The sequence below is a fragment of the Crinia signifera genome, chromosome 6 (assembly GCF_055691185.1).
Source record: "Crinia signifera chromosome 6, ASM5569118v1, whole genome shotgun sequence".
NCBI lineage: Eukaryota > Metazoa > Chordata > Amphibia > Anura > Myobatrachidae > Crinia > Crinia signifera.
This window is the reverse complement of record NC_139222.1, coordinates 72,565,681-72,591,471: the sequence shown is the minus strand read 5'-3', so window position 1 is coordinate 72,591,471 and position 25,791 is coordinate 72,565,681. Positions and strand designations below refer to the sequence as shown.

Genomic DNA, 25,791 nt, shown 5'->3' with positions numbered 1-25,791 from the left:
TATCCTATGGGGAAAACGTTCCAGGTTTGCCTGGAACGTATCTCTGGTTCCCGGGGGGCTAGCGAAGTGGGGTTGGGCTCGTTGGAAAGCTCTGGCCCTCAGCTGCAAAATAGGCCTATTTGGATAGTGGGCCTGGAGCTTTAGCTCCATCAGGCCCATTGTTAATCCGGCCCTGGGTACAACTGTAGATGCACCAAATAGAAATATGTAATAAATGTATAACACCATATTCATAACAAGAAACTGTTCAAAACTTTAAATTATAAGTCCAATTTATTGGATTTGCAATGTTTTGTTTGTTAGGAAAATTCACACACATTTAATCGTTTTGATTGACAATTTAGGTCATTCCACTTTCCTTCAAAACCGGTTTCCACACAATCCTCATCTCCATCCTGATTGGGTTCCCCAGTATTCCAATTTGAATATGTAATTGCTTCGTTATTTTGATACCTAAAAGTACCTTCTGTTTTTTGGTCTGTAATTCCCAGGAAGACATGTGTCTTGTATTGTTGGACAATATTGGAAATTGCTTTGCTTTCCTCAGCATTCCGTGGTGTAGCCATCTTACCCCCAGCCACTGAACATAATGCACTTGACTCATCATATGTAACTATCTTACCGCTTGTAACATAGATTTTAGCTTGGTAACTGGCTCCTCTAGAAAATAGCAAGGCTGAAATAAATAGATAGAAAATTGATATGAACATACTACAAAACAGTATGCTATTGCAGAAAATGGGGCTGTTATTGGGGATTATGCTTTTATTACCTGAGGCTCTCAAAGCAAAACCAATAAGTGCCGGCATCGGTGGCTAATTGGATAGCTGCTGCGAATCAATTATCTGCAGTAAATTACCATGGATAATTGGATACCCCTCAAAAATGTGTTACTGTCAGCCCTTGCAACATGGTCACTACTGTGACTTATAAATACAGTATACTGTAAGTATGTAAACCACAGCACTCCCATTTTTTTTTACCTTTATCATTTTTTAAACTACTTAATATACAAAAAGTGTTAATAATCCTCACTGACAGTTCTACAATGTAAAATATTGGGCAAGCAAAGAAAATTCTATTAACAGATATATAATAGAATTAGTATAATTTTTTTATCTTTTTTATTTTTACTTGCTGTAATACTAAATCCTTTGTTCTGTTTGCTTTGCTTTTTTTATGTCTATAAAGTGACTTTAACTCTTTGAGTGCCAACATTTGTGAAAGATGCTCAAAATATCTGCTAAAAATGCCAATATCTTTGTGAGAGATGCACAAAATATGAGTGCTAACATCTCTGTGAGCAAAATATCAGCTCAAAATGCCAGCGTTGCTCACATTTGTTATATAAATTTAAGTAAAAAATAATGTGTATGAAAAGAAAACGGAGCGGGGTCCCTGCTCCTGAACATAACCAGCCCCAGGCTCAAAGAGCCAGTCCTGGTTTCCAAAAAATCACAGGGCATAATGAATAGGGGCCCCCTGTTTTTAAAAAAAAAACAGCACCAAGTTTAAAAGCCAGACGTGGATCCCAAAATAAATACGGGGGAGAAAACGAGTAGGAGTCCCCTGTATTTCAAGAACCAGCACCAGGCCCAACCAGCCAGCAGGGTAATGCCACAGCCGGGGGGGGGGGACTTTTTTTTTACAAGTCCTCCCGGCCAAGGCATTCACCCCCCGACCATTCAGCCTGGGCAGGGATCCTGGGGAAGTGGCCCTCCCGATGCCTAGGGCCCTCCCGATGCCCCTTGGGTGGTGGGCATCTGGCTGATAAGTGATTACAAATAGATTAAACTATTGTGTATTGTTGTGGAACTACAAGTCCCAGCAAGCCTCATATATACACAGACACATATGAACAGTAGAAGTTTATTACACACATGTGCCCTTATTCTGGTTCATTCACAAAGGTAAATTCCTTCTCAAATTGACAAAACCATGTGCAATGCAGTGGGGAGCAGATGTAACTTGTGCAGAGAGAGTTAGATTTGGGTGGGGTTTTACTTCAAAGTGAGATCTATATTGCAGTGTAAAAATAAAGCAGACCATATTTTCCATGCACTGAAACAAAATAACTCACCCAAATCTAATTCTCTCTGCATGTTATATCGGCCCCACCTGCAGTGCACATGGTTTTGTCCATCTAAGAAGGAATTTGTCTTTGTGAGTGAACCAGAATAAGGGGGCAGTAGACCACTCATAATATACTCACCTACACTATCTTGACACAAAGGATCGGTCCCCTTGTCCTGTAGCATTCATTTGGGGTTCCTGTGGAAAGAAATCATACTCACATGCCAGCTTATCTGCTTCTCCTGGTTCCCACAAATGCTGTAGACACAAGAGGAACTTGTGTTTACATCTGTTGCTCCGCCCACAGGCCAGGAGTTAGGCCCACCCACCAGCCATTCATGATCAGAGAAATGGCTGGTGGGCAGGCCTAACTCACTGGTCTGTGGGCGTAGCCAGAGATGTAACCGATGTAAAGTCCCTCTTGTGTCTACAGCAGAGGTTCCCAAACCCGGTCCTCAAGGCACCCCAACGGTCCAGGTATTAAGTATATCCATGCCTGGTTACAGGTGACTTAATTAGTAACTCAGTCAGTCTGATTTAACCATCTGTGCTGAGCCATGGATATACCTAAAACCTGGACCATTGGGGTGCCTTGAGAACCGCGTTTGGGAACCTCTGGTCTACAGCATTCATGAGGACCAGGAGAAGCTGGGAAGCTGGCATGTGAGTGATTTCTTTCCACAGGAACCCCAAATGGATTCTACAGGACAAGGGACCGATCAATCATGTCAAGATAGTGTAGGTCTATTTAGTTTCCCCTGTGATTTTTTGAAACCAGGACCGGCTCTTTGAGCCCAGGGCTGGTTATGCCACACCATTCTTTTATTTTATTATACATGTTTTTTTTAACAGAACCATGCACAGATCGCACTGGTCTATGCTTGGTCCTGTCAATATTGCTTATCAGTACCCGGTCTGTTTGTGTGGCGATTTTTGGTTTCCCTAAATCGCATCCCATTAAATTTGTATAGAGTTGTATACTTTTTAATGGGAAAACATCTGGATGCGAATTGAAGTGTGTTGAAAAAAATCGCCAGTTCAGAATGTGCAATTTTTATCACAATTCGCATTCCATTAAATTGTCGATTTCGGAAAAACTTGTGAATTCAGTCATTTTTTTTGACTAAAAATTGCAAAGAACACAAATTCGCATACCATTAAATGTCAACCTATATTTGCTATTTAAGGTAAACATTACAGGTCATTATGATGAATAAAAATGCTTGCTTGGAAATTTTCACAACAATTTTGACAAATTCACTTGGCACTCAAAGGGTTAAGTTCTCCTGGAGAAAAGCACTATATAAAAAAATCGGTACTTGTGTATTATCACGGCGCCCGTCGCATAGCATACCACTAATTAAGGTATGCGATGGACCCGATTTGAGGCTTTCCCCGGGATGAGTGTACATTTTTAATATTGCGTTGCATCGCATGCCATTATAATTCCAATGCGATGCAAAGTGATTTCAATGTTAAATGCCCACCCAGACCCGATTTTTAATTGTATCCCCACCCTGATGGGTAATGACAATGTTAAATGCCCCCCCCCCCATTGTTAACGCCACCCCGCTATCAATGCCAACCCGAAGCGTGGCGAGCGCAGCGGTACGCGTCCTCTGACCTTTTCATACCCCCACTATCCACGTCGGCGTGGAGTTGATTTTATATAGTGTGGCGAGCGCAGCGAGCCACCGAGCCCGAAGCGTGGTGAGCGGACGCGCATTACTTCACTCGCCACACTATATAAAATCAACTCCACGCCAACGTGGATAGTGGGGGTATGATAAGGTCGGAGGATGTGTACCGCCGCCCCTCGCGGGCTCACTGCGCTCGCCACGCTTCGGGTTGGCGTTGATAGTGGGGTGGCGTTAACAATGGGGGGGGGGGGGCATTTCAACATAGTCATTACCCATCAGGGTGGGTGTACAATCTAAAATCGGGTCTGGGGGGACATTTAACATAGGAATCAGGCATCTGGGTGCCTGTACAATTAAAAATTGGGTATAATCGTGTCTTATCGCGATCATATGGCATGCAATGCGATGCGATTTTGTGGTTGTACAATGCCCTGCAATGGAAATCGGGGGCACCATGGTAATACACAAATACCAAAAAATCATTATTATAAAAATTACTATAATTACAAGTATAATAAACTGCATTTTTTTCAGATTAACTACAGTATCCCCATACCGGCATCCCCACCGCTGGGATATCATATACTGTATATTTCTTTCTATGTGGTTGTGGCTATGGAGGAGGGATGCCGCCCTTCAAGTCCCACTCTTTAACTGGCTAGTGTTTGCTGGACTATGGACTATGTGTTGCCAATGCTTTTTAGGGCTGGCTGTGAAGGTAGATGGATCAGCTGATGTTTGGGGATGCCCTTTCCGCCCCTGGTGAAATTGCCATCTATAGACTCCAGCAGTTCTATGGCAGGTTTGCACCATTTGCACTTGTGCCTAAACCAGGGATGGGGAACCTTTGGCTCTCCAGCTGTTGTTGAACTACACATCCCTGCATGCCCTGCTACAGTTTTGCTATTTATCCATGCTAAAAATGTTGCATGGCATGCTGAGATGTGTAGTTCTACAACAACTGGAGGGCCAAAGGTACCCCACTCCTTCCCTAGCCGAACGCTACTGCCCCCTCCCGCCCCGCCTCACCCCGCATTTTTACTGATCGGATGCTGGCTGCATCCTGCATGGCATTTATTCACAGGGTGACGGCATGGGCAGGCTGTTTTAGCAGGGCACTGCTAAAGGGGCATACACACAGTCAGACTCATCACACACACTATAGCTGCCGCAGGGCACCAAAGAAGTGACCCATCACATCCCCACACAAATTATGGGTCACCCACCCTTCCACACAACTGCTATTTACTGGGGAATACATACCGAGCTCCAGTGACGTTGCTGCTGGAGACATGCCCTTAAGCCAATTAGGGGAGTGCTGAGTGCCTCCATGTAGCGCACACACCCCCAGACCCTGCCACCGATAGACATGGGAGAAGTCGCTCAACTGTCAGCAGCCGGCGGCACTGGCACGCTGGGAGGTCCCATGACATCAATATGCTGCCGCTGCTACACATGGAAGGCCCCACAGACGCTGAGGGGTAGATTTATTAAGCTTGGTGAAGTGATAAAATGTCTGGTTTTTATCACCGGTCAATCATCTCCTACCTGTCATTTTTCAAACCAAGCCTGTAACTTCACAGTTAGGAGCTGATTGGCCGGTGATAAAAACCAGACACTTTATCACTTCACCGAGCTTAATAAATCTGCCCCTCACTGACGGCGCGCACACACCCTCCTGGTCTCATGCCCTGCCACCACACTTGGGAGGCCCTGCAGCCGCTGACTGACGGCATTCACACACTCTCTTGGCCTCTTGGCCAGCCACTGACTCACAGCGCTCCCAGGCACACATGCTTCTGTTCTCTAGTTCACTCTTAGAGGCAAATTCCTTCTCAAATGGACAAAACCATGTGCACTGCAGGTGGTGCAGATATATATATATAATCTCCTGTGCAGAGAGAATTAGATTTGGGTGTGGTTTTTCTTCAAAGCAAGATCTATATTGCATTGTAAAAATAAAGCAGTCAGTGTTTTCCCTGCACAGAAACAAAATAACTCACCCAAATCTAATTCTATCTGCTCCCCTGCAGTGCACATGGTTTTGTCCATCTGAGAAGGAATTTGCCTCTAAGAGTGAACTACAATAAGGCCCAATGTCACAATGCACAACACTATTATATATTCACCATAAGATACCTATATCACACAATACATGTCAATGCCAATAACGTATTTTCATGATCATACAAACCATGTTTCTGTACAGCTATATTGGACTGCAAATTACGTAATTGATCTTCTACAGATGCTAGCTTTTGTTGTAGATTTGCAAGTAATTCTGTAAAAGTAAAGACATCTATATAAATTAGACTAGCCTTTTTGGTTTATTTTCAATTGTAATTAGCTATGCATGCATAAATTACCATCATTTATATAATTAATTATACCACTCCAAATCATTGTGTCAATTTATATAAAGTTTCTTTAAACATTTTGGAAAATGAGTTTCATATATTGTTGATCTGGTGTATATTATAATTTTGAAAATAAAAACAATTGCTTGGTTGCCTTAAGGTGTGTACAGACTGGGGCGATACTGGCTGAAATTGCTGGAAATATAGTCGCTGAGCGACCATATTGCCAGTGATTTGGAGTGCTGCTGGCGATAAATCGCCAGCCGCGCGCTCCCGTGTGTACTCCCTAATGGTCCTGCGACCAGCGGCTTCCCCCGGCGCTGAGCAGGAGGTCAGCGGAGATAGCAGCAGGAGGATTCCCTTCTGCTGCTGCTCCCTCCTCCCTTCGCGTCCCCCCCCCCTTCTCCGTGACCACAGCAACAAACACTGCTGCTGCTCCCTCACTCCTCCGTTCGGGTCTCCGTCTCTCTCCCCGCGCCACGTGATAGCAGCAAGCAGACGCTGCTGCTCCCACCCGCCCCCCCCCCCCCACCCGTGACAGTAGCAGTGTCTCCTTTTCCTCGCTGAAGAAAAGGAGACACTGAGCAATATGATTGCTGCCAATATATTGCTAGCAATATAATGCTCGCAATCATATTGCACCATGTGTACACACCAATACAGTAGTAAAATAAAGTCTATTTCAGACAATGCTAATATATGATATTTTTTTACTCAGATTTAAAAGTTTTTGGAAATCTATTTATGGACATCACCAATATTACCTTACTTTAAGTGCCTGCTATATTTGATTTGCAGTTAAAACCCTACAGTACTGATGGTGTAATGGTTAGCATTACTGCCTCACAGCACTGACGTCATGGGTTTGATTCCCACCATGGCTCTAACTGTGCGGAGTTTGTATATTCTCCCTGTACTTGCGTGGGTTTCCTCCGGGTACTCCTGTTTCCTCCCACAATCCAAAAATATACTGGTAGGCTAATTGGCTCCCAACAAAATTAACCCTAGAATGTCTATGGGCGGTATTCAATTAGCCTGATTCGCCATGTTTTTATGGCGAATTTGTGCTGTTTGGCGAATTTTTGACTAAAACGGTGAATCACCCTATTCAATGACCACATGGCGAATACATTTGAAGGTTTTTTTCACCATGATTCACCGAGTAGCAATCGCTATCTTTTTATGGTGAAGTGGAATGTGAACTTTTAAAATAAAGGGTTTTGTTTTTTAAATTTGGTGTAAAAAAATCAGGAATTTTATTCTGAGGAGGGGCATGCTATTTTTATTCATGTGCTGTAAGCACATGAATATATATTTAATAAAAAAAAAAATATATATATATATTTTTTTTACACTGCAGCCAGCAGGGGGCGCCGGAGCCGAGCCGCTCATTAGATATTCATATATTCACTGCACCCGATCGTTACAATCGGGTGTAGTGAATATACGTAGTCCCCTGCTGGCACCCTGGGGGGGCAGCCTGTGCTGCCTGGCACCCGGGGAGCCCACCTCCCCCCCACAAACCTTCTGGGGCAGGCAGAGAGACTTCCATCTCTCTGCCTGCCACCGTCCTCAGGCTCCCTGCGGCGTTCGCCGCAGGAGCTCATATTCGCCGGTCAGGGGCAGCGAGCCCCTGACTCGTTGAATACCGGAGCCAGCGAGGCTCCGTAACTTGGCGAATGTGCAGCGAATCCTAAAAAGGATTCGATGCACCTCGCAGGTATTCTCATTGAATACCGCCCTATGTGTGCGTGTACATGTGGTGGGGCAGGGACTGATGTGAATGTTCAAATATTCTCTGTAAAGTGCTGCGGAATATGTGTTCGCTATATAATAAATTGTTAATAATAATACAGTATCTGCAATGTACTTTAGGGAAGATGCATTAAGCCTTGGAAAGTGATAACAAGGAGAGACATGGGGTACCCATCACTGAACTCCCAACTGCCATGTTACAGGATGTGTTTGAAAAATGTGCTGATTGGCTGGTAGTTTATCTCTTTCCACTTTGTCACTTTTCAAGGCTAAGTCCATTTGCCCCTGTATAATTTGAAATGACATGTTGCATTCAATTTATTTAGCCTTGGGGTGTATTCAATGCCGCAGCGAGGGGGTTAAACAGCAAGGATTGCAGAAAACCAGCGATCCTCGCTGTTTAACCCCCGCGCCGGCCGCTCGCTCTATTCAACGTTCCAGGGAAATCCTCGCCGTCACAGGACGGCGAGAATTCCCCAAAACAGCGAGACCCGCGGCTAATGCAGGAAACTCGCTGTATTTAGCCGCGAGTCTTGCTGATTCAGGAGCCGCATACGCCGATTTCCTGTCACTCAAAAAATGGAGTGAGGGGAAATTGGCGTATGAGGGGGCTGCGTTGAATACTGTCAGGGTGAGTGGTGACAGCGAGCAGGAAGCTCTGCTCGCTGTCACCACTCGTCCACAGCATTGAATACCTGCCCTTGTCTTATTCAGTGCTTACTATTTATTCAGGTGTCATATTCACCTTGTACCTTCACCTTGTACCTTCAGTAGCGCACGCAAGGAGGGTTTCTGAGTACCCAGAAACCCCCCCCCCCAGGAGTCTAAGGGCCCTAGGCTGAAAGCTGAGGGTCCCCTCTTTCCATGGGTACAAGAATTTTAAAAATCGGCCCTTGGGAACCGGATATATCTGACTTTAAAGCAGCGGTCCCCATCCAAGCCTGTTAATTGCTCTTCCCAGTCTGATATTTCAGGTTCTGTCTGACTTAGATGTATAGGGCTATACATACCTCTCCACTCCCGATGACTATAATCAGATAAACTCATGTTTTTATGTCAAATGTACGGGTCCATCCACTGTTTCTGTTTTTATTTATTATGCGTATTGTTTTGAAATAAATGTGTTTTATAAAAACAATATTACGCTATCAGTTTTCCCCTTTGTTGGGAGTTCTTTGGTTTTAAGGGCCTTTATACCAAGCCTGATGGGAACTACACCTGGACAGAGCTAACCCCAGTGTGAGTCCATCTTTTTTTTAAAACTCTCTTTATCACAGGGTGATTACACGTGTGATAATAACAGCCACAAGGTGGCGTTGTTCACCCTTTTAAGTATTTTCTCATGCACTAAGCACTTTAGAGAAAAACAGCGCTTTTTTTGCACAGATTTATATATATTCTTTCACTGAAACCCTGATATCATCCTTTTATACAAACGCATGAACATCTCCACGCCTCCAGCTGATTCTGGAAGGAGAAAAGGGATGAATATCTGGGAGTGAAAGACACCACTACACGTGAATTTGCTTATTTTTTGCGGTACGCACATAGAAAATTTATTAAGGATTGTCACAGATTTATTCCTTGTCAACACTGAAGGCGCAGAAGTTTTACCACCAAATAGACGTTTTTTCCGGTCCTAAGGGAATTAGGCCACTTTGAAAACTTTTGCTGACACAGTATATATTCTGGAGTGTTGATAATACCACTTGTCTATATCATTGTTAAGTTTGTCACATATATTAATCACTAAGGGGTTTATTCTAGTTCATTCTTTCTGACAAAATCCTTCTTAGATGGACAAAACCATGTGCACTGCAGGGGGGGGCAGATGTAACTTGTGCAGATAGAATTAGATTTGGGTGAGTTATTTTGTTTCTGTGCAGGGAAAATACTGACTGCTTTATTTTACACTGCAATATAGATCTCACTTTGAAGAAAACCCCCACCTATCCTAATCTAATTCTCTCTGCACAAGTTACATCTGCCCCACCTGCAGTGCACATGGTTTTGTCCATCTAAGAAGGATTTTGTCAGAAAGAATGAACTAGAATAACCCCCTAAGTGAGGGATAGCGCTGTTGGTGCACCACACAGTGTATGTGTATGTATATGTATATATATATATATATATATATATATATATATATATATATATATATATATATATATATATATATATATATATATATGGAAGTCGCACACTATACTGTAGCTGTAGGTGTGGGTGCCGGTCCAAGGTAGCATAGACAAGAAAACTGTGTATCCACTAGGGCACAAATATGGCAGCACTCCGTTGTAAAGATGAAAAACGCTTCTAATTTATTAGGCTTCAGGCCATCAGCATAGCAGGTAGAAACAGCATTTAAGAATAGTGGGACACTTTGTATTCACCCATCCATATTCCGACTGTATGTAGCTGTATGGCAGTAGTTGTGGCAGTCAACGAATCCGTTTCGGCAACCTGTGCCTTCCTCCGGACTGACTCCGAGTATATATACTCTATATACTATATATATATATATATATAGCGAATATATAGAGTGCGCCTTAGTTAGTGTCTCCACCACCACCAAAAGACAGGTGTATAATAGACACTTTTTTTGTAATTTCATACAATTTATTAAAATGAACAACAGATGTTTTCAGCAAAATTTCATTCGTATATAGTCATATTTTCCATCATTCCAATAACCCTTTAAAAAGTGGCATTTTTTTGCTCACAAGCTGCAGGTCGTGGGGTTGCTAATAGTATGGGTTACCCCCATTTTATATATATATATATATAATGGAAAAGAGTACCTAAATGTCCGCGCCTTAGTGATGGCTAGCAGCAACTCTGAAAGTCCCCTGTTAGCCGGGACTCAAGACAGATAGAGATACAAAAAAGGAACAGAGTGCGCTAAAGGTGAAGGTACACAATTTTTCCTCAGTTTTTAAAAATGTATTCAATAAAAGCCTATAATTCACTTATCAATATAATTGACTTATTAATTCACTTATCTTATAAAAACACTTATCATTACCACATTTGTGGAATCCCCATGGTTTCGCAGGTAGCCAATTTCCAACATTGACGCCTGTGGGATTTTACTAATTTCTTTCACAAAGTGACTCCTTACTAGTCTATTCCTTATATTTTCTCCCCTTCTGAAAATTACTTTTCCATTGGGTTCTATAATGTCTTTTAGAAAATCATCCTGCATTAATAACGCTGTATTTTTCTTAAGTATATTCTTTATTTCATATCAACATTCTTTATGAGTAACGAATAGTGTGGATCTATCCTTATCATTAGTTTTCTTTTTCTTCTTTCCCATGTCCAGCAATGTACCCCTATCAATGACTCTTACTTCTTCGATTGTTTGATAATAGCTTGTTGGATAATAGTGTCTGGATACTTTTGTTCCCTAAAGGATGAAACTAATCTCATAGCCTGTCTCTGGAAAGCTACATTAGTTGAACAGTTGCATTTGACCCTTAGGGACATTGTCTCTCCATATTTTATTATGGGCACTGCCGTAGTTAAGATACCTATTTTGGTCGACTGGTTTGTTGAAGGTTTCTGTTTGCAACCTCCCTTCTTTTATTGAGAATGCCACATCGAGATAACTTATATTTGTAAAACTGTGAGTGCTCGTGAATTTTAAACCAAAATTATTAATATTAAGACTATCAGTGAAATGGTGCAAACTTGTGATATCCCCTTTCCAAATAAACAAATCATCTATAAACCTGACATATAGGGCCAGATTCGCCCCGAACTCGCTCCTCCACACATTTATACCTGGTGTGTGTGTGTGTGTGTAGAGAGGGGTGCCAAACCACATAACCTGCATATCTGCTTTTCATGCTGGCACGCATATGATGTCATTCGCGGCAGTGTATCAAGAGGCCAACGTGTCCATAAATATAATGGGACAATGCCCCAGATAATCAACACTTCAAACAACTTAATGCCTATTTAAAGCTTAAGGAGCATCCTGTCCTGGCCATATGTATAAAATCTTTCTTTTTTTATATAGTTCTTTAGATCTACCGAAGAAAGACGTTCAGAGGATTGTGTTCATTTAGGCCATATGGGGCCACCGTGTTTAAGAGATGTATCCACTTGGTATCCAGTTTCCTCATAATCAAAGCACGATCACCCTCTTGGGGAATGGGTACCGAATCAATGACCCTCATAAATTGGCTGCCCCTAACAGCAGACCGTTTTTGAGGATGCTAAAGGAGGCCACTGCCTCTTATAGCATTATTTATATATATATATATATATATATATATATATATATATATATATATATATATATATATTACATACACACAGATCCAATCACTGCGGGCACTCAATGGTTAATACAAACAACTTGCTCTCGGTGCCAGAACGAAATGATGTGTAGACTCCAATATTCCAAAAGGAAAAAATGACGGCACTCGGGAGACTGGTTACAAGTAAACAAAGTTGTATTCAGGTGTAAAGGGGAAGTGACCCCTGTCTTCAGCCCCAACCTACAGCCTATATATATTTTAGGTTTACCGTGCTAGTACTGCAATTATGAATGTCAATCAAATGAGTCAGATCACCAGGGGTACCCTTCCAGATAATGAACAGGTTGTCAATATACAGGGTCTAATAACCTCTCCCCGGGAGCTACTTTCAGGCCCAACGCAAGCCAGTTATCCCAATGGCAACACAAGCAGGGTCAGTAACTCCCCAGGGATCCCTGTGCCATACCTAGAATCTCAGGAATGTGGGCTGCTAATTGGTCATTTCTTTTGTATCTGAGCCATTGTCATTGAGTCAACCTCGCAGATTGCCAATACCACTGACATTAAACATAGGATAACTTCTGTGGTAGTATAACACATTTTTCAGGTACATGAAATATTGTATAGGAAGAGCAGATACAGTATAAACCTATCATTGAATCCATAATGCAGCTGGTAGTATACTGATAACATACCTTCATCCTATATCTACAATACATGGTCACATCATTTTTAGTAAGAGTATAAATATTTTTTGGAATACTATCCCCTTCCCGACATTTGACGTACATTTACGTCATGGTCGGGATGTACTTCCCGACACATGGCATAAATGTACGTCATGACTTTAAATTGCCACCCCGTCTCGAGACGAGGTGGCAGAGGGACAATGTCTGCTGTCCCTGACAGCAGACATCCTCCCTCATTGCCCAGGGGGGGCAGCAATGCCTCCCGTCTTGGGCGATCGCTGCTATTGGCTGTTAAAAAGTGAATAGCCAAAAGCAGCGTTGAAATGCATTGAGTGTAAAATTTAGACTCTGCTGCCCCCTAGCGTCCAAAAAAAATAAAGGCGGTTTAAATAATGATTTAAAAATAAAGAATAGATATGGTCTTTGTTAGTTATTAACTATTTTGAGTGATATGATTATTTGTCTCACAAGCAGAAAATGGAACATTTTGCAAATAGCAAAATGTTCCATTTTTTCACGACACTTTGGTATTTCCCCCCCCCCCCAAAAAAACTGTATCGACCAAATTTCACCACTAATTTAAAGTACAATGTGTCACGGGAAAACAATCTCCAAATCACTGCGATAAGTAAAAGGAAAAAAAAGTTATACCCACTTAAGTGACACATGTCAGATTTGAAAAAAAAATGGCTCTGTCAGGAAGGCAAAAACTGGCTCTGTCAGGAAGGGGCTATATACTGTTTATACTGTACCTGGTGCTCCAATATTGCCACTGGTTCCTTGATCACCTTTCTCACCTGGTGTTCATGCATAAAGATGAAATATTAGTTGAATACCTCATTTAGAAAAAATAACCGTAATAGTAGTGATGTATATTTGGTAAATGTGAATGATTAAGCATGAACAAGAGATAAATTCAAGGGTGATAAAGAGAGATAAACGTCCAGCAAATCAGCTCCTTACTGACTTTTTTCAAACACAGTCTGTAACATGGCAGTTAGCAGGTGATTGGCTGGACGTTTATCTCTCTTTATCACACCTGCATTATCTCTTGTTAAGGCTTAATACATCTGCCCCAATGTAGGCACAACCCCTTGAAATGAAACACTAAAAACACTGTATGTAAATGAAATGTCTATTCCCTTAAATAAATTCATAAGAATATATTATTCAGACAGACTTTGTTACCTTTAACCCCTGGACTTCCGCTAGGTCCTGCATTTCCTGGAGTTCCGTTACCACCTTTTATACCTGGTGTTCCTGGTGCCCCAGGGGGACCTAAATAAGGATTTTTTGTTATTTAAAACTTATTTTTGTGTTCATATAAGCAGGGTCAGTAACTCCCCATTGATCCCCATGCCATACATAGAAACTCAGGAATGTGGGCTGCTATTTGGTCATTTCTATTGTATCTGAGCCATTGTCATTGAGTCAACCTCGCAGATTGCCAATGCCACTGACATTAAACATACAGTAGGATAACTTCTGGGGTATAACACATTTCAGGTACAGGTACATAAAATATTATATAGGGAGAGTAGATATAAACCTATCATTGAATACATAATGCAACTGGTAGTTTACTGATAACATACCTTCATATATAATATCAACAATACATGGTCACATCATTTTTATTAAGAGTATAAATATTATTTAAAATACTGTTTATACTGTTTATACTGCACCTGGTGCTCCAATATTGCCACTGGCTCCTTGATCACCTTTCTCACCTGTATTTCATGCATAAAGATAAAATATTAGTTAAATACGTTGGTACTTGTGTAATATCTGGGCGACTGATTTTTTTCATCGGGTCGGAAAAATCCTGTCGATTGCATCTCATGCGATGCAATGTGATCGACCCGATTTTTACATTGGATCCAATGTTAAATGGTCCCTGAGACCCGATTTTTACATTGGATCCAATGTTAAATGCCCCCAGACCCCATTTTTTATTGTATACCCACCCTGTTCATGCCCCCCACTATCCATGTGGGCATGGAGTTTATTGTATATAGCGTGGCGAGCGCAGCGAGCCCCTGAGCACGAAGCGTGGTGAGCGCACACGGAATACATGTTAAGTCATCCGCTGCACTCGCCACGCTATATAAAATCTACTCCATGCCCACATGGATAGTGGGGGTATGAACAGGGTGGGTATACAATAAAAAATGGGGTCTGGGGGGCATTTAACATTGGACCCAATGTAAAAATCGGGTGCATCGCATGCGATTTGGTCGCATGCAATGCGATCGACTCGATTTTTCCCCAAAAATTGGGTCCATCTCATCTGATTGTATGTCTTAACTCAACTTAAGGCATACAATCAAAAAATCGGGCGCCCAGATATTACACAAGTACCAATACGTCATTTAGAAAAATTAACCGTAATAGTAAATGTGAATGATCATGCTTTAAAACATCTTTAGCCTGCATCTGTTAGATATAATGGGGCAGATGTATTAAGCCTGAACAAGAGATAAATGCAAGTGTGATAAGGAGAGATAAACGTCCAGCCAATCAGCTCCTTACTGACTTTTTTTTCTGTAACATGGCAGTTAGCAGGTGATTGGCTGGACGTTTATCTCTCTTTATCACACCTGCATTTATCTCTTGTTAAGGCTTAATACATCTGCCCCAATGTAGGCAAAACCCCTTGAAATGAAACAATCAAAACACTGTATGTAAATGAAATGTCTATTCCCTTAAATTAATTCATAAGAATATATTATTCAGACAGACTTTGTTCTCTTTAACCCCTGGACTTCCGCTAGGTTCTGCATTTCCTGGAGGTCCGTTACACTTTTTATACCTGGTGTTCCTGGTGCCCCAGGAGGACCTAAGGATTTTTTGTTATTTAAAACTGTTATTTTTGTGTTTATATAGTACAATATACTGTATCTTGTTTATGTTAAATAGGCTGCAAATATAAAGACAACATATATTGTACTCTTAAAACAATGAACTACAGTCAAATATATTGTTTGACATGTGCATTTATTTGATGGTAATTGATAGATAATTGCTAAGTTTCAATGAGTTATAATACAATGAATCAGACTCATAAATGCTGACACTAAAGAGTTTGCAAGTCTGAATAATCTGACAACATATATGGATCATTTTAATGCTTAACTAAAATATATTTTTATATTTATACAAAACATATGTTCTATGTCTGTAGTGGACATATACCATGTGTGTGTGTATGTATGTATGTATGTATGATATGTAGGGTGACATTCTATGGGATGCGCTAAATGCGCATGTTTTATTCGCGCACCACATCGCCGCAAATCGCCTTTTTCAAATTCGCACTTTTCAGCCAAAATTCGATTATTTAATGTGATGCGCATTGGAGGCTGAAAAGTGCGAAGAGGGGCGATTTGCGGCGAAGTGGTGCGATTTTTAGTAACAAAAAAGTGCGATTTTTTTTTTAGTAACAAAGTGCGATTTCTTCCGCCGGTCATGTGCGAGTTTTGGACCGACCGGAGTGCGATTTACAAAACTGTCTCCGCATCACTAAGAACCCCACAACCTATTGGCCCACCTGTGTCCCCTCCATTATGCATCACACCCCCTATATAAAGGGGCATTGGCGCCATTTCACTCTTTGATAGGAAGTAAGGAGCATGGAGAGGAGCAGTGGAAGTGTGAGTTCAGGAAGAGGTGTTGGTGGCAGAGTGAGGAGTGGCAGAGTGAGGAGTGGCAGAAGCCAGTCAAGCGTGAGAGGCAGCAGTGTGGCAGGCAGCATGGCCACAGCAAGGCCAGCCTCAGCCCAGAGCCTGGCCGTCCAGCCCCAGCAGGAGGAGGTTGAGGATCCGCTGGCATCCCCATCCTACAGCCAAGCCCTAGACCATACCCCACACCAGCTGCAGGAGGGCCACATGTCAGAGGTGGAGGAAGATGCTGGTGAGGAGGAGGAAGACACTGGCATGGAGGAGGAGGGCGACATGGCTGGTGGTGAAAATGAGGAGGAGGAGGAGGTGGTAGCTGGTCGCACCAAAAGTGGCCGGATGGTGAGATTTTCGTATGAAGAAAATGTAGCACTTGTCCGGGCTATCATGCCAGTGTTTGAGCGTTTGCTAGGAAAAACCAACTACAAGACCACTGCACAGCGCAAAAGGGCTATATGGAAGGACATCACCCAGGCGGTGAACGCTGTCAGTCAGCACAAGCGCCTGGTCCGCAATGTAAAAAAGCGGTTTAACGACATCAAACACCAGTTGAAACATAAAATGGCCCTGGAGATGGAGGAGGCCACCAGGACTGGTGGAGGAAGCCCCACCACTGTCAGCTACAATGCGTATGAGGTGAAGCTGAAGCGCATCATCCCCCCTGAGGTCCTGCCTGGCATGCATGTGGCGGATTCCGATAGGCCACAAACGCCACCGAGAGCTGGTAAGTGTGACCCCATGCAAACTTTAACATACATGCCAATGTATTATACCTGTAATGTGCACTTGTATTGTTATGCTTTGTAAAGTGCTGCTGTGGAAGTACATAGCCCAGGAAGGTCATGCACAAGAAAATGGCTGCTCCTACTTTGAAATTGCTGATAATGCTGGGCCCTGTAGTTCCACAACTACTCATATTGATTAACAGTGTACCATTCTTTCTAGCAGACTAACTTGTATGTGTACAAAAACCCTGAGGTGAACTGGTGGTTTAGCTGCCATGCCTACATACCACCAAGTAACCAATAGTTGTCATGTGTACACTAGTTTACAACTAAGCTTTAAATAAAATATTTGCGTAAAAACAAAAAAAAAGGTGGCCAAGAAATAATGCAGTCCCTATCCATTGGGTATTGTCCATTATTGTTAATTCAAGGCATGTTTTCTGAAAATGCTTAGCCATAGCAAGGTCAATAATGCCTGACCATCTTTCCTTGTCCAGATTGTCCGTCCCGAAGTGCTCACGCATCCAAGAAAAGAAGGCCCGTTGCTGCTGAATCTGCGGAAGCAGGTAAATGAACAAACAACACCCCATTACACATACAGTACACACACCCATGTCACATCAACAATATCTCACACTACATTCAGCTCCTGCTGCTACATTGCAACAGAAATGAATGTAATCTGAGCTAGGCATGTGACTTATTATTAATGTCAATGTTACATGCTGTATTGGGGTACATGTGTAAGTTCATAACACCCCCAGGTATGTGCGTCAGCCATCTATAGCCCTATGTAAAACAGTGTTGACGACAGTGTGGCCTATATATGCATCAAAACTTACCTCTTCATCTGTATCCACAGGTGCTATACAACTAGGGAGCAACACAACAGATTCTTCAATACTGGTGCTAGACGAAATGGACATCATTCTTGATCCAGTCGACACCTTTGTGGCAGAGGAAGAAATGCAGACCTCGTCACAGAGTGATCTTCCCCCAAGTGGGGTGTCTCCCAACCCACCCCCAACCACCCACCCACCCCATACAGCAGCTACTGCTTCCCAAGTAGCTAACTCCTTGGTTAATTTCAAGGACAAACAGTTAGAATTCATGGCCTCCCAAAGCCTCCAAATAGGTAATATACAGGGGTACATGCGTGACACCTTCCTTCAGTTACGCAAAATTGCACGTAGTGTACGGGTAGGTGTAGGCACTCATGTGCGCATTGCCAACAGCATTGACACCCGTTTTGCAGAACTAACTGCTGCAATAAGGGAGCAGAATAGGCATATTGGAAGCCTGGCGCAAAGTCTCACAGCACTAACCCAAACATGCACAGCGCAGACCAATGCCTTACTAGCTATGCAGGCACAAATACAGCAGCAGGAAGGCAATGTGGGAGGTGGCACTGCATCAACCCTCAGCAGTGTATCCAGCACCCCAATAAGTGGCTCCCCCACTTCCCCACCCCGTCGCAGTGTGAGGACCCGTGGTGGGCTGGGTGCAGGGTCTAGAAGTGGTGTAGGGCTGCCTGATGCTGGGAGAAGGTAGCTGCTATATCTGTTTGTTTAGTTAGTGAAATGCCAAACATCTTTTTACATGGCCCCACAGTTGTTATTTACCACATGTCAAAATGCAGAATGCTTAAAAAAAAAAAACAGAAGTAAAAATTGCTAACCGCATACCATTGTGTTTGTGTCTTTTTCTCAATATAAATTAATGTGTGAATTATAAGATATTGTAATGGTATATGACTATGGGATTGCAGTAAAGTAGTGTGGTATAACTCCTTGCCTGGCAAAGGTTGCGGATCTACATATTCCAGCAGGCTCTGACACTCATGGTTTGGACTGTAATGGTTGTAGTGTGTCTTGGCATGCTGGCACATGTAGTTCCACAACACCAGTGAGCCATGTTTGACTGCAAACTTCATTCATACATGTATCAAGAGTACTTAGAAGCTACATAGCAGCAAGGGATAGGTCAGCACCACCATGTGCATCCGTTGGGGACTGTGCGTTAGGTTAAATGTGGGTGGTTACAGATGGTATTGGTCAATAATTTGTTTATGAGTACACTTACAACACTGGTACATTTTGGAGTACAGGGCACATGTGCTTAGCAGAAAAGTAACGGCTGCTGATGTATGTCCGCAACAACTTCTTTATAGCAAGTAACAGTTGAGTAAAATGCTTAGACAAAGTGTCCTGTGATACCACCAAGGACCATGAGGTCACAGACTGAGTGGAGGCTGTGGACAAATAGTAGAGGGCACACATTAATTTGTGCTGGGCAGACACTGCATAGTGGTCTCCCAAAAAATGGTAAAAATCATCTCTCACCTGCTCATATAACTCCAACAGGGTAATGGGGTTCAGCGTAACCATCACCACAACCTGTTGATCCGACAGGTAGTCCAGGTACAGGCGACCAACATACATACGTGAGGTAACCAGTAGTGGGGGGACTACCAGGATCTGTTGGGCAGCTTCCTCCCTCCTGCGTAGCTCCTCCAAATGGTACACATCACAGATAAGCAACTTAAAAATAGTCATCAACATCTACATGATTTAAACCCTCACAGGTGTCCTTACTGATGTTGGGGTTTATGTAGGGGTGTTTGTGAGTGATAATGAGGGCACCTGTGTTGAAATTAACCATGTGTGCACTTGACCAAAATGAGTTCTGTGCAAAATCGCCAAACAGAACCAGGTCTGAAATAAGTGCGATAATTAGACACCTAAAAAGTGCGAATTGCGAATGCGCATAGCATTAAATAAGCGATTTGTATACTTTTGTATTGGAAAACATCTGGATGCGATAAAAGTGCGAATTAATCTCGCGCTTTTGGTCCGCATACCGTATCGCACATAATATGCGAATTTTGCCCCTTAACGCATCACATTAAATTGGCGATTTCAATGACAAATGCGATATCGCCATTTTGTGGTCTAAATAACGCCAAAAAACGGAAATCGCAGTCCATAGAATGTCACCCTTTATATCTATCTTCTCGTTGATATGGAGATATATTCCTTTTACTAAGAGGTTATACATAATATTTATGAACTCTCTCTAGTAGCTGAGTGGTTACAAGGTACAGTATTAGACATAGAGAAATCTCCCTGCTGAAATGAAAGTACAAACACATTTGATTTGACATAGATGATTGTGACAAAGTAGCAGCTTGAAATGGGTTTCTTGCAACCTTCAAAGTAATAAATAGGACACTTTACAAAATGATTCAAGGAATGCAATAAATACACTCTTTGAGTGAATATTAAATCGCTAAATTAAATAAGTCTTCAACACTTTTACATTTTGGATTCAGAGAACTTGCATTAACTTACCTCTACGCACCCAAATAGGAAAAAATAAAGATAATTATTACTTAACAGTAACCTCAATTTAGCTTCTATACCAATGCTTTCCATAAATTAGGTACAGGTACATGAAATATTGTATAGGGAGAGTAGATATAAACCTATCATTGAATCCATAATGCAACTGGTAGTATACTGATAACATACCTTTATCCTATATCTACAATACATGGTCACATCATTTTTATTAAGAGTATAAATATTATTTAAAATACTGTTTATACTGTTTATACTGCACCTGGTGCTCCAATATTGCCACTGGCTCCTTGATCACCTTTCTCACCTGTATTTCATGCATAAAGATAAAATATTAGTTAAATACATTGGTACTTGTGTAATATCTGGGCGCCTGATATTTTCATTGGGTCGGAAAAATCGTGTCGATCGCATCTCATGCGATGCAATGTAATCGACCCGATTTTTTACATTGGATCCAATGTTAAATGCCCCCCAGACCCCATTTTTTATTGTATACCCACCCTGTTCATACCCCCACTATCCATGTGGGCATGAAGTTGATTGTATGTAGCGTGGCGAGCGCAGCGAGCCCCCGAGCACGAAACGTGGTGAGCGCACGCGGAATACATGTTAAGTAATCCGCGGACCCTCACGGGGCTCGCTGCGCTCGCCACGCTATATAAAATCTACTCCATGCCCACATGGATAGTGGGGGTATGAACAGGGTGGGTATACAATAAAAAATATAGTCTGGGGGGCATTTAACATTGGACCCAATATGAAATCGGGTCTCAGCGACCATTTAACATTGGATCCAATGTAAAAATCGGGTGCATTGCATGCGATTTGGTCGCATACAATGCGATCGACTCGATTTTTCCCCAAAAATTGGGTCCATCTCATCTGGCATACAATAAAAAAATCGGGCGCCCAGATTTTACACAATTATCAATACGTCATTTAGAAAAAATAACCGTAATAGTAGTAAATGTGAATGATCATGCTTTAAAACATCTTTAACCTGCATCTGTTAGATATAATGGGGCAGATGTATTAAGCCTGAACAAGAGATAAATGCAAGGGTGATAAGGAGAGATCCAGCCAATCAGCTCCTTGCTGACTTTTTTTCAAACACAGCCTGTAACATGGCAGTTAGCAGGTGATTGACTGGACGTTTATCTCTTTATCACACCTGCATTAACTTACCTCTACGCACCCAAATAGGAAAAAATGAAGATAATTATTACTTAACAGTAACCTCAATTTAGCTTCTATACCAATGCTTTCCATAAATTATACAACCACAGTTTGTGATTAGGTGCAGGTATCCTTATCGGCTTATAGTGTGCAGTTTCTTAAAACACTTTGCTGTTCGTTTTAGCCTCGGGTTGAATCCAAAGTCTGTATAAAGGGCCCTACACACAAAGAGATTTGTGATAGAGATTCAGAATGAGCAAATTTCCTTTAAACTGAATCTCTCCAATAATGAGCTAACGCACAGAACGATTTGTGCCAGAGATTCATAGGGCAGTATTCAATGAGAAAAATTTGCCGTGTTTTATGGCGAGTTTGTGCTTTTCTCGCTTTGGATGGAGAATTTTGGTCTCAAAAAGCGAGCAACCCTATTCAACGTGCACTTCTCGCCGTCTTTCTAAGTGATTTTCGCCGTGTCTCTCCGTGTAGCAAGTCTCCATCTTTTCAATGTGAACTTTTAAAATAAAAGTTTTTTGTTCTAATTTTGGTGTCAAAAAATCAGGAATTTTATTCTGTGATAGGGCATGCTATTTTTATTCATGTGCTATAAGCACACGAATAAAAATAGCATGCCCTGTCACAGAATATATATTTAATTTATATAAAAAATTGAATTTAATTAAAAAAAATATATATATTTTTTTTTACACAGAGCAGCCAGCAGGGGGCCGGGAGCCGAGCCGCTCATTAGATATTCATATATTCACTGCACCCGATCATTACATATGCACGATCGGGTACAGTGAATACCCGGTCCCCTGTTGGCTCTCCTGGGGGGCAGCCTGTGCTGCCTGGCTCCCGGGGAGCCCACCTCCCCCCCCACATACGTTCTGGGGCAGGCAGGGAGACTTCCATCTCCCTGCCTGCCACCGTCCCACAGCTCCCTGCAGCGGACGCTCGTCCGCTGCAGGGGTTAAGATTCGCCGCAAGGGGCAACGAGCCCCTCCGACATTGAATACTGGGAGAGCGAGTGGCAGCCAGCCCTCCGGAACGCAGCGAGTGTGCAGCGAATCCTAAACAGGATTCGCTGCACAAGGCAATATTTTACATTGAATACTGCCCATAATAAGAGATTCAGCATGAGAGATTTAAAATCTCTCACAGAAATTGTTTAGTCAACGTCATGGGAATAAAAAAAAATATTCAAATTTTAAATAATTTTTTTGAATAAAGCCTTGGAGAGTGTCATATGACACCTGTCACAGCGTCCCGCCCAAAATAAATAAATTGGTTTAACTAGTGTGTCCTCCAATATATAAAAGTTGGTGATAAAGTGTGTCCCCGAACATAAACGATATGTTCATACCCTCCCCCCACCCCCCAAACATATGAACGTTGGAGATATAGAGTTGGATCATTTTAAATTTCTTGCATATAAATAAAAGGAAAATAGATAAATAATGTATTCCCCCCCCACAAGCATGACCAGCATCAGGCTCTTTGAGCCAGTTCTGGTTTCTCGAATGCCAGGGAAAATATTAAATAAGGTCCCCTATATTCAAGATACCCAGCACCGGGCTCTAGGAATGGTCATGGTTCCCAAAATATGGGGGACAAAAGGAGTAGGGGTCCCCCTGTATTTTGAAAACCAGCTATGGGCTCAAACAGCCATCAGGGTAACGTCACAGCAGGGGGACTCTAATTATATATAAGGTCCGGCATCAAAGCATTACCTCTGTGGCTGGTCAGCCCGGGCCAGGTCAGGGACCCCCCAATAAAGAGGGCTGAAGCAGGGAGACTGTCTCTGGCGCTCTTGGGCGGTAGGTGCCAGGCTGATGGTAAATAGTAAAATCATTGGTGGTCAGTGGCCTACCATAAATAAACATTGGTGGCCAGTGTAAAAGTATTTCTCACCCCCCCCCCTCCCCACAAACATATAAACGTTGGTGGTATAGGGGTCTACCACTCCTCCCCAATCATATTAACGTTGGTAGTATAGTGGGGGTCACCCCCTAATGCAAGCATTGGTAGCACAGTGGGAAGAAAAAAAAATACCAAAAGTCAGGAGTCTTCAGCGGCACATCCTTCTCCACTCCAGCAGCAGTGCAGAATGAAGAGGCTCTGGTGGTTCCAGGTGTGGCACAGTGGGAAAGAAATTAAATACTTACATGAGCCACCATAGAGATCATGGCAGGGACGCAGATCTGCAATCTGAGGCAGTTGGAAATAAGCAACTAAATAACTGTTCCCTACTAATATTCACTGAGACCTGGCTGGGTATAGGTGATCCTGCGTGCCCATTTGAGTTACCTGGGATGACTTTGGTAAGAGCTGACAGAACATCAGAATCCAGCAAGAAAAATGTGGTGGCCTTTGTACACACAGCCTTAACAACTGATGTGTGGATGTGGGTTTAAGTGAGAACTATTGCTCAGTTGATCTGGGATACACTGTACCTTGTTAAGCTGTAACCTATTGTATCTGCCCCAGGACTTCTCTGTGGTATTTGTGGCTGCAGTCTACATCCCACCCCAAGCTAATGTTTCAACTTCGTACACATTGTTGGATGTTCTTTCCAAACTGAAAACTGCCCATTTGGAGTATGCCTTTATTATTGCTGATGATTTTCAGGCTAATCAGAAATCTATACTCCCAAAATTTGACACGTGGTAATAATACTCTGGACAAGTGGAAGCCAACCCTAGCCCTCGAGAGCTACCAACAGTTCACATTTTCCAGACAACCTAGCTGCTGCACAGCTGCACTCATTAATCACTGACACATTTTGAAAGATCCACAGATGGAGCTAATTATCTAACTTGTGATTCTGTGAGGAGATCTGCAAAACATGCACTGTTGGTAGCTCTCGGGGACTAGGGTTGGCTACCCCAGCTCTGGACCATGTAATTACGAACATCAGAGATGCTTACGGAGACATTAGAGATGCTTATCTTGTGCCCTCATATTGGGGAGTTGGATCAGTCTTATTTGTTTCTAGCCAAAATATCATCCAGTATTTAAAAAAAGTCTCTTAGCCAGTTATTAAGAATATTATGGTTTGGCCTGATGGGGTTTTGCTGAGTTTTAACTCACTAGAACAGCCAGGCCGCGTTTGAGCAGGTGCTCAGACGCTGCCGAGCATTAGACTGCATATATACAGTCTAATACCGAAATCCCAAGATTGGAAACTCCAATCCCGGGATTGAAAACCTGGCTATTTTGGGGCCAAATCCCGGGATCCCGTCGAACCTGGGATTGGCCACCCTACCTAGAATGTACGGATTGGAAACTGTTTGTTGAGGAGGCAATTCTTGATTCTAGCATTGATGAGTGTAGACTCATTAGCTTGCATGGTTTTGATGTACCCTACATTTTGTGAAGAGAGTGTAACTAGGGTATCACGGCCGGAGGATCTTGAGGACCCACCTCAGGTTCAGATTCAGGCGAGACTGGGGCGGGACGCCCTTGGAACTTGGCAGGTTGGATGTACGACCTCTGCATATATTTTGGGCAGTGGGTTTTGACGAATACTCCAAAGCGAGGGCGCGGAGTCTAACTGCCCAGCGGTCTTCTCCAGGGACCCCCGCAAGGAAGTTTGGTTTTCGCTGCGTCTGGACAGCAGGTCGCGGCCCCTCACTTGGAGCACCCACGGGTGCCCTAGATGGAGCGGACAGGATGAGCCACTCAGGTTAGGGATCGGGACAGGAGTAGGAAGGTCGTAGGGAGTACCGGGATGTTTTGAGGCAAAAACTGAGATGTGGATGACGTAAACCAGAGAATGCTGACGGAGAAACTGACGACTTGACCGGATGACTACTGTAACTGAAAACGGCACACTTGGCTTTAGAAGAATAAACGAGAACTGAAAAAGACCAGACTTGGTTTAAACGTAAACTGACAACTTTGTCCAAAAGGCGAGGCTTGAAACTGAAGACTGCCGACATGGCTACAGGAGATGATGACGGAACTGGAATATCAGGATAGCAGGGAGGAACGGGTTAACACACAGGAGCAGGAACAGGATCAGAGCTGGGACAGGAGAGCTGGATCTGGCAGGAGAGCAGGATCA

The 25,791-nt window shown here is 42.7% G+C and overlaps 2 protein-coding genes across 3 annotated transcripts in view; one reads left to right on the top strand and one right to left on the bottom strand.

Moving 5' to 3' along the window:
* Nucleotides 1-254: 254 nt before the first annotated feature.
* Nucleotides 255-25,791, bottom strand: part of LOC146007720 (uncharacterized) — a 46,624-nt gene continuing 21,087 nt past the window's right edge. The window contains exons 5-10 of one of the 2 annotated variants that reach the window (XM_083146291.1): nucleotides 20,809-20,853; nucleotides 14,471-14,515; nucleotides 13,971-14,060; nucleotides 13,535-13,579; nucleotides 5,908-5,994; nucleotides 255-676 (exon numbers count right to left, since the gene is read on the bottom strand). In XM_083146291.1, the coding sequence (XP_083002417.1) occupies nucleotides 300-676; nucleotides 5,908-5,994; nucleotides 13,535-13,579; nucleotides 13,971-14,060; nucleotides 14,471-14,515; nucleotides 20,809-20,853 (689 nt within the window). In that variant the 3' untranslated portion in view covers nucleotides 255-299. The remainder of the gene's footprint in view (nucleotides 677-5,907; nucleotides 5,995-13,534; nucleotides 13,580-13,970; nucleotides 14,061-14,470; nucleotides 14,516-20,808; nucleotides 20,854-25,791) is intronic. The other variant, XM_083146292.1, reaches the window with a different exon arrangement.
* On the top strand, nucleotides 17,002-20,532 carry LOC146007391 (uncharacterized). The gene is made up of 4 exons (XM_083145740.1): nucleotides 17,002-17,186; nucleotides 17,685-17,753; nucleotides 18,050-18,187; nucleotides 20,519-20,532. Exons 1-4 carry the CDS (start codon nucleotides 17,024-17,026, stop codon nucleotides 20,530-20,532), a joined length of 384 nt encoding a protein of 127 aa, XP_083001866.1. The 5' UTR covers nucleotides 17,002-17,023.